Here is a 9,123-nt window from a genome sequence, read left to right as displayed (position 1 = left end):
AGTTGAGGTTCAGGGTGGCTACGGGTGAGGCTTCACAAGTTTAACGGCATGGTATTGAGGACCCACCAGAAAGAGCCTTTCTCTAGCTTTTTATCTCTTTGTGGCAACCCTCACCATGACAGTCCTACTGAGCTGCTTCATTATCTGGTCATGATTTCTCTTTGATCTAAATGCTCCCTCTGTTAAAAGTACCATTCTGATTCTGCAAATATGGATGGAAATTTGCGTGTCATATGTGCTCCTCCATGATGTTGGTACAACGGTCCCAGATTTCACTCTAAAAACTCACTGCCATGGAGTCAATTGTGGACCACAACTGTTAAACAAAGCCAGACCTACTGCCTCCTGTTGATTCTGTCTCACTGTGGCCTAATAGGAGAAAGGAGAACTGCCCCTTTGGGTTGAAAGGACTCTTTTTCTTTTTAAAATAATTTTATTGGGAGCTCATACAACTCTTATCACAAACCATACATATATACATTGTGTCAAGCACATTTGTACACTTGTTGTCATCATCATTCTCAAAACATTTGCCTTTTACTTGAGCCCTTGGTATCAGCTCCTCATTTTTCCTCTCCCTCCCTCATGAACCCTTGGTAACTTATAAATTATTATTATTTTTTCATGTCTTACACTGTCCAATGTCTCCCGTAGGACTGACTCTTTACAGAGTAGAAAACCTCATCCTTCTGCTGAGCAGAAGCTGGTGGTTTGTTGTTTGCTTGGTTTTGTTTTGGTTTTTTTTAACAACCTCTTGCAGGGTTTTTTTTCAGTCTTTTTGTTGTTGCTGTTTGTTTTGTTTTTATTTTTTTCAGTTAGTGGTTTTGAACCCAGGTCAGCAGCCCAACAAGTACCCACTATGCCACCAGGGCTCTATAGGACTTGACCAGGGAGCTAGAAAACCCAGAATTTCTCCTTTGTAAAACTGATGGTCTTTATTTCAGCATCGAAAAATCACCAAACCCACTATTTCTTCTATTCCAATATAAAAAGTATTATGCCTCTGTGGGAAGTTGTGGGCTAGGGGTGAAGGATGGGTCACTACATGGAGATTTTTTAAAATGCCATTGAGTAGATTCACATTCATAGAGACACTTTAGGCAGATTAGAATAGCCCCTGTGGGTTTCCAGCAGCTGTATCTCTTTAAGGCAGTAGAAAGCCTCATCTTGGCCTCAAAGAACATCTAGTTCTTTCAAAGAGCTGACCTTGTGGTTAGAAAGAGCTCTCTCTCAACACTGGAGACACAGCACGGGAACTGCACCCAATCTGACCCTGCCACACCGAGGCGAAACACCAAAGGTGTGCAACACAACAGCAAGGGGAACAGAGCAATGAACTCCCGAGGGAATACCAGATATAGACTTTGGGGCCAGGGCATGGTACCCCATCAGACTGGACCAGAAAACACTCCTAAAGGTCAATTAAAAGACCTTGAACTATTTACAGGCTTTTCTTTGGTTTATTTTTTGTTTGTTTTTTTCCCTTTTTTTTTTTTCTTTGTTTTTTTTTTTTACAAGCCCCCTAAGGGGCTGCACCATTCCTGGAAGTACTGCAATACCAGGCTGATGCGTGGAGTGGATGGAGCAAGCTCCTGATCCAACTCCTACTGGCAAAAATACACTTAATATGTTGTCCTCAGATAGAGGAAGTATCAGATATTAAACTGATAAGAAGAGATACTACATTTGATCTTAGCCAAAAGGCCAAGAAGGGATTTTTTCTTTGTTTTTGTTTTTTGTTGTTGTTGCTTTCTTTTGTTGCTTTGTTTTGCTCTGTCTTGTTTTTTATTATCTCTTTAGGTCTATCTAGATAAGTTAGGTGGGATAAACAATCTGGAGCAGAAAACAATGGGACAGACAGTTGGGGGGTGGGGGAACATGGCAGAGGGGGAGGCAGGGGAAAGGAAATGGGTGTTAAATCCAGGGACAAGCGAACAAGTGATTCAAAATTGATGGCAAGGAGGGTGTAGGAGGCCTGGTAGGGCTTCATCAGGGCAATGTAACCAAGAGGAATTACTGAAACCCAAATGAAGCCTGAACATGATAGTGGGACAAGAAGAAAGTAAAAGGAAATAGAGAAAAGAAGTAGGACCCAAAAGCACTATAGAGGTCTAAATACAGGCATGTACAATGGGGAAATAGCAGGGAATCCAGGACGGATGATCCCGTCAGGACCAGTGGTGAGAGTGGTGATACTGGGAGGGTGGAGACGGGTGGGTTGGAAAGAGGGAACCGATTACATGGAACTGTGTGTGACCTCCTCCCTGGGGGACAGACAACTCAAAAGTGGATGAAGGGAGACGTCGGACAGGGCAAGATATGACAAAATACCCATTTATAAACTATCAAGGGCTCATGCGGGAGGGGAGAGCGGGGAGGGAGGGGAAAAAAGAGGACCTAATGTCGGGGGGTTGAGTGGAGAGAAAATGTTTTGAGAAACGATGTACAAATGCGCTTTACACAATTGATGTGTGTATGGATTGAGATAACAGTTGTATGAGCCCCTAATAAAATGTTAAAAAAAAAAAACAATGGGGAAATAGGTCTATGTGCATATATTTATAGGTTTGGTATTAAGGTAGCAGATGGACATTGGGCCTCTACTCAAATACTCCTCAATGCGTGAACACCTTGTTGTATTAAACTGGCACTCCATGATGCTCACCTTCCCAACATGATTGCTGAAGACAAAGCGAGTGCATAAGCAAATGTGAAGAAAGCTGATGGGCCCAGATATCAAAAGATATAGCGCCTGAAGTCTTAAAGGTCATAAATAAGCAGCCATCTACTGAGGCCATCTAGCTGAGAAGCAACGAAGCCCACATGGAAAAATCACACAACCCTGTATGGTCACACGGTGTTGATAGGATCTGGTACCAGGCATCAAAGAACAAAAAAATCATATCATTGTGAATGAGGAGTGTGGAGATCCAAAGGCCATCTGACATCCTCATACAGAACGGTCATGGAGAAGAGACGAGCCAGTCAGGGTGCAGTGTAGCACTGATGAAACATACAACGTTCCTCTAGTTCTTGAATGCTCCCCCCCTCCCCCCCTGCACTGCCCCCACTATCATGATTCCATTCTACCTTATAAATCTGGCTAGACCGAAGCATGCACACTAAGATGAGAGCTGACAAGAGCTGGAAACACAGGGAATCCAGGACAGATAAACCCCTCAGGCCCAATAATGAGTAGATACCAGGAGGGGATGGGAAAGGTGGGGGACAATGGGGGAACCGATCACAATGATCTGCATATAATCCCCTCCAGAACAGAAAAGTGGGTGAAGGGAGACATTGGACAGTGTAAGACATGACAAAATAATAATAATTTATAAATGGTCAAGGATTCAAGAAGGAGGGAGGGTGGGGAGTGGTGGTAAAATGAGGAACTGATACCAAGGGCTCAAATAGAAAGCAAATGTTTTGAGAATGATGATGACAACAAATGTACAGATGTGCTTGACACACTGGATGGATGGATGGATGGATAGATTGTGATAAGAGTTGGATGAGCCCCTAATAAAATGATTTTAAAAAATAATTTTTAAAAAAGAGGTTCCCCCGCCATCTGACTCGCACCATGGCCAACAGTGAGTGCACCTTCATCACCATCAAGCCGGGAGGCGTGCAGCACGGCCTGGTGGGCGACATCATCAAGCGCTTTGAGCAGAAGGGCTTCCGTCTAGTGGTCGTGAAGCTCGTTCAGGCCTCTGAGGAACACCTGAAGCAGCACCACATTGACCTGAAAGACCGCCCCTTCTTCCCAGGGCTGGTGAAGGACATGAACTTGGGACCAATGTGGCCATGGTCTGTGAGGGGATGGATGTGGTGAAGACGGGCCAGGTGATGCTGGGAGAGACCAACCCAGTGGATTCTAAACGAGGCACCATCTGAGGGGACTTCCGTATTCAAGTCGGCAAGAACATCATTCATGGCAGTGATTCGGTCAAGAGCGCCGAGAAAGAAATCAGCCTCTGGTTTAGCTGGAAGAATTGGTGGACTACAGTCTTGTGCCTTATGTCCTGTGACAGGATCTATGAGCAAGAGGCGGACAAAGCAGTCCCGTCCCTGTGGGCCCATTGGCACTGTGCCTGTCCTGTCTTCTGGGGTTGGAAGCAGTAGGATTGATGTCCTGTCTCCTTCCAAACAAAGCACACTGACCAATACAATAAAGTCTCTGGAGACTGGGAAAAAGAAAGAGCTCCCTCTGAAGAGCTTTTTCTAGCTAAGATCTTTCTCAACTCACTGTCATGGAGTAGATGCTGACTAACAGTGCTCTTACAAAACAGGATAGAACTGCCCCTGTGAATCTGAGACTAACTTTTTTTAAAAAGCACATAATTGGAGGCTCTTACAGCTGTTAAACATTCCATACATCAATTATATCGAGCATAATTTGTACATATATTGCTGTCATTTCCAAAACATCTACTTGAGCCCTTGTATGCGCTCCTTTTTCTCCCTCCCTCCCCCACCCTCATGAATCCTTGCTCAATTACATATTATAATTTTGTATCTTACACTGTCCTTTGTCTCCCTTCACCCACATGCCTGTTATTCATCATTCCCTTGTGGGGGGAGGGGCTATATATCCAACCTTGTGATGGGCTCCCCCTTCCTCCCCCTCCCCCCTCCCTGAAGACTAACTATGGGAGTAGAGAGGCCCGTCTTTTTTTTTTTTAAATCATTTTATTGGGGGTTCTTACAACTCTTGTTGCAATCCATACATCAATTGTATCAGACATTCATACATATATTCCATCGTTCTTTTCTAGACATTTACTTTCTTTTTTTTTTTTTAACATTTTATTAGGGGCTCATACAACTGTCATCCCAATCCATACACACATCAATTGTGTAAAGCGCATTTGTACATCGTTTCTCAAAACATTTTCTCTCCACTCAACCCCCCGACATTAGGTCCTCATTTTTCCCTTCCCTCCCCGCTCCCCCCTCCCTCATGAGCCCTTGATAGTTTATAAATGGGTATTTTGTCATATCTTGCCCTGTCCGACGTCTCCCTTCACCCACTTTTTGGTTGTCTGTCCCCCAGGGAGGAGTTCACACACAGTTCCATGTAATCGGTTCCCTCTTTCCTACCCATTCTCCCTTTACCCTCCCTGTTTCGCCACTCACACCACTAGTCCTATAGGGCTCATCCACCCTGGATTCCCTGTATTTTCAGTTCCTATCTGTACCAGAGTACATCCTCTGGTCTAGCCAGACTTGCAAGATAGAATTCGAGTCATGGTAGTGGGAGCGGGGAGGAAACATTTAGGAACTAGAGGAAAGTTGTACTTCTCATCATTGCTACATCGCACCCTGACTGGCTCATCTCCTTCCCGAGACCCCTCTGCAAGGGGATCTCCAGTGGGAAAGGCCCGTCTTTCTACGGCGGCGCAGTTGGTGATTTCAAACTGCTGACCAGATCACAGCCCCACATGGAGCCCCACACCACCAAAAACAAACCCAAACTCACTGCCATGGAGGTGACTCGGACTCAAGGTAACCCGATGGGACAGGGCAGAACTAGACTACTAAGTACCATCTTCAAACTGCTTACCTTGTGGTTAGCAGCCCAGTGCACCACCCAAGGCTCCTTAAAACCTATTCTACAAAGCTAACTTAGCCCTCAGGACGTTTATGGGTCAGTTAAGAAACAGGGAAGTTCGAGAGTAGAGCTATGAAGGATGGGCTTAGTTTGTTTGGGAACTGGAAGATCTGGGAGAAGAAAGAAGTGAGTCTGGAGAGGCAGGCATGGACTGACAGATCACCTAGGACTAACCAAAGTCATAAAAACAAAAAGGGTGGTATGATAGTTTCCTTGTTTTGAAGCTCCCTCTGGATAAAATAGCACCAACTGAAAACATAAAAAACCTTCTGGTTGTTTCCTTTGTAATATAGCCAGTCTTGTACACGCCACTTTTCAATATCAACGTAATGTCACAGACCAATAAGACATACCTCTCATTGTATATCGTCCAATATAGAGATGTTTATTGAAAATGTCTCAAAGATAGAGGGTGCATTAAAAATCAAGGGAAAAACTTCAACTACACACACACACACACACACAATTTTTCCACTTGTTATCAGTGAACTAAATATTTATCATACAAACACATTTAAACACCTCCACCATTCCTTTGACCCTCACCCTCCCTCCCCCAGTCTCAGGTCATTCCCTCTATCCCTGGCTATGTGAGGCTAATCTAATCCTCTTAAGGATTTTTTTCCCTGCCATTTTCATCTGGGTGGATGAGAAGGGGAGATTAAACTGAGGTATATGAAGGACACAGATAGGTTGGGAATCCCATGTACAATACGAGAAAACATAGCCCAGTCCGGCGCCAGACTAACAACTGTTGCTAAATCTAAAATCCATTAAGACAACATTAATCATTGTAATAGGCAATTGTCTTTTAAGTCCTGAATTACTAAAGATTTTAAGATCTTTTTGTAACCATTTTTTAAGCATCAATATTCGGACTCTTAGTTAACAATTTATCTGATATTCCCACAAGCAAAACATTTCACAGCCAACGTCTCCCACTTCTCCTTCACAGAAGAACCAACAGGAAGGCTTTTTGAAGTTACCTGCGAGAGACCCAAGCAAGGCCCCACTTCAGATTCACAAGCATGCACTTAAGGGCCTTGGTCCACTGCGTCTCCGTGTTCAAGAAAGTCTTAATGGAATAGCATTTACCTCCTGTCTCTTCCAGGCGGCCCTTCTTCACATTGATTCCGTAGGGCAGGCAGAGACCGACTTTCTCAGCCTCTTCTTTGAACTGCTGCAAACAGTCCAGGAAAGCCACCATCGCAAGGTCAAACGGATTCTCCAAGACACCCTTGCCCTCTGAGCAGTACAGCGGCAGCTCAGACTCATCTGTTAGAGACTTTAGGTAGGAATGGTTTCCACAGGGGAGAAGTTGATACCTCTGAAATTCCAGACCCATTTTCTTGGCCAGGACAAGAAGCAGTAAAGCCGTCTGCCCCCAGGCAGCACTGATCTCAGTCCAATTGACAGGAGTTGTGGAGAGGCAGCCCAATGTGAAGTTATTGATGATGCCCAATGGGCCCTTACAAGAGATATCAAATGTCATGTTGAAGATACTGGTTTTTGCCAGCTGATCCACTTGAATATGGACATATTGCAGCCGGTTCTCCAAGCTCCTCAGCTCGTCAAGCAATTCCAATCCTTGGCATTCCAAGACACTGTACTCCTTATGGTGCTGCTGCTCCTGCTGGTTCAGTGTCTCAGTCTCGGCCTGGGCTGCCTCCAGGTCTCCTGCTACCTGCTTCCGGGTCTTCTCCACAGCGTCCAGCTCCTGGACCAGCCTTCTCTCCTCCAGCTCCAGGCCACTGAGCTCCATCTGCAATGCCTCCACTGTATCCTCCCCAGTTGGCAGCTCCTTGCCCTCCAGGAAGCATTTGTAGTCCTGAATCTCAGATTCCGTGGTTGTGATGTGGCGGTCTAGCCGTTTGAGGAGTCTGTCGGTGCACTCCTCACACAGGGGCTCGTCCAGCTCGCTCTCACCGGACAGGAGGTCAGATATGCCCAGCGTGGTCTCTTGGATGTTGTGGAGGGTTCTGATGGATTGCATTTTCCCAAGCAGGCTGAAGGTGTCAGCACGTTGGCCCCAGAATACGGAGCTCACCCAGTCACTGGAAGACAGGCCAGCAGTAGCAGCAGCCTGGAGTTTGGCTGTATCTGTCTCCGAGGGAGTTGGGTCTCCCTCCGGGGTCCTCTCTGACTGGCCCGCAGCCAGGATAAATGGCCCATCAGACAGCTGTTGGGCCGTGCTGGCCTCTGCATGCCAGCTCAGTTTCAGGGGTTGATTGCAACACCAGCAAATGAAGCGCGAGGAGGACATGCTGGAGGCCTTCCGCGTGCTGTGGATGTTGATGCTTTCTTGACCCCAAGTTTCCTCCAACAGCCCAGTGGTTGCAATTTATACCTTCTGAAACACTGGAGGCATTGATGCTTTCCTTGACCCCAAGTTTCCTCAGGCATCCCAGTGATTGCAATTCACACCTTTTGAAAGGCATTCTAGACGAGTGAATCTACATCTCTGATCCCTGCCCCTCCTTTGGGCCCTTGGGTGGGTGGGAATCTCTCTAGATAGAAAATATGATCACTGCCCTTCTTTGACATTATCAAGGCACAACAGAAACAATCTTTGGGATAGTAAGATCTGATCCTGTTACTTCTTAAAATGTTGTAGTACCCTTATCTTTTCTTTTCTAATACCCTTATCTTATCCTGAAGATCAGAATCTAGTCATCTTAACTTGACACCCAAGGCACCAGCCAAACACATGTCCCAGCCCCACCCTATCAGATTCCCAGGGAGTGGTCCAGAACTCTACTAGTTTAAGCATAACAATTAATGTCGCCACCCTTTAACACAGTTCCTCGTGTGTAGTGACCCCCAACCATAAAATTACTTTCGTTGCTACTTCATAACTGTCATTTTGCTAGTTATGAATTGTAATGTAAATATCTGATATCCAGGATGTATTTCCATTGTTACAAATTGAACATAATTAAACATAATAAAGCATAGTGATTAATCACAAAACAATATATAATTATATTGTGAAATATTCATGTGTTTTCTGATGGTCTTAGGTGACCCCTGTGAAAGGGTCATTGGACCCCCAAAGGGGCCATGACCCACAGGTTGAGAACTGCTGCACTGTGTGTTGAGACATTAGTCTATCAAGAAAACAAATGTTCCTCTGCTGCTCTGCTGCCTGTGGTCTTCAAACCCCATCGAAACCTGTTACAACATGCCATCATTTAACCATTTCTGAGAGTATTCAGTTTTGTATCTGACCCACAAAATCACCAGTAGGTGGAAGATGCATTACTGTAAGGAAGCAAAAGTACAGAGAGGTTTTTTTAATGAGTGAGAAATGCCCTCTAGCTTCACGACTCTGAAATGACCTTGAATCCTCAAGTAGCTGCATTGTCTGCTAGAAATTGACTGCAGTGACCCCAGCCGCCTTTCTAGGAGATTTACCATACCTCAGAACCTCACAGGGTCAGTATTGAAAGGCAATCCCACAATTACCCAGGAGGTGGATCAGCTATTCAAAAATCAACAACAATCCA

General features: G+C 45.1%; 1 protein-coding gene, 1 non-coding gene and 1 pseudogene across 2 annotated transcripts; 1 reads left to right on the top strand and 2 right to left on the bottom strand.

Moving 5' to 3' along the window:
* Positions 1-1,525: 1,525 nt before the first annotated feature.
* Positions 1,526-1,716, bottom strand: LOC115868106. Its single transcript, XR_004045415.1, has one exon. It is a non-coding gene; the product is annotated as a U2 spliceosomal RNA (small nuclear RNA).
* Positions 1,717-3,586: 1,870 nt separating this feature from the next.
* LOC101643896 lies at positions 3,587-4,034 on the top strand (annotated as a pseudogene).
* A 2,565-nt stretch (positions 4,035-6,599) lies between these two features.
* LOC101643579 (beclin-2-like) lies at positions 6,600-7,880 on the bottom strand. Its single transcript, XM_004716759.1, has one exon. The coding sequence runs from the start codon at positions 7,878-7,880 to the stop codon at positions 6,600-6,602; it is 1,281 nt and encodes a 426-aa protein (XP_004716816.1).
* Positions 7,881-9,123: the final 1,243 nt, after the last annotated feature.

The sequence above is a fragment of the Echinops telfairi genome, unplaced genomic scaffold, assembly GCF_000313985.2.
Source record: "Echinops telfairi isolate 266 unplaced genomic scaffold, ASM31398v2 ScPeMD7_6;HRSCAF=24_1, whole genome shotgun sequence".
Lineage (NCBI taxonomy): Eukaryota > Metazoa > Chordata > Mammalia > Afrosoricida > Tenrecidae > Echinops > Echinops telfairi.
The sequence above is the reverse complement of the archived record's forward strand: the minus strand, read 5'-3'. Positions and strand labels throughout refer to the sequence as shown.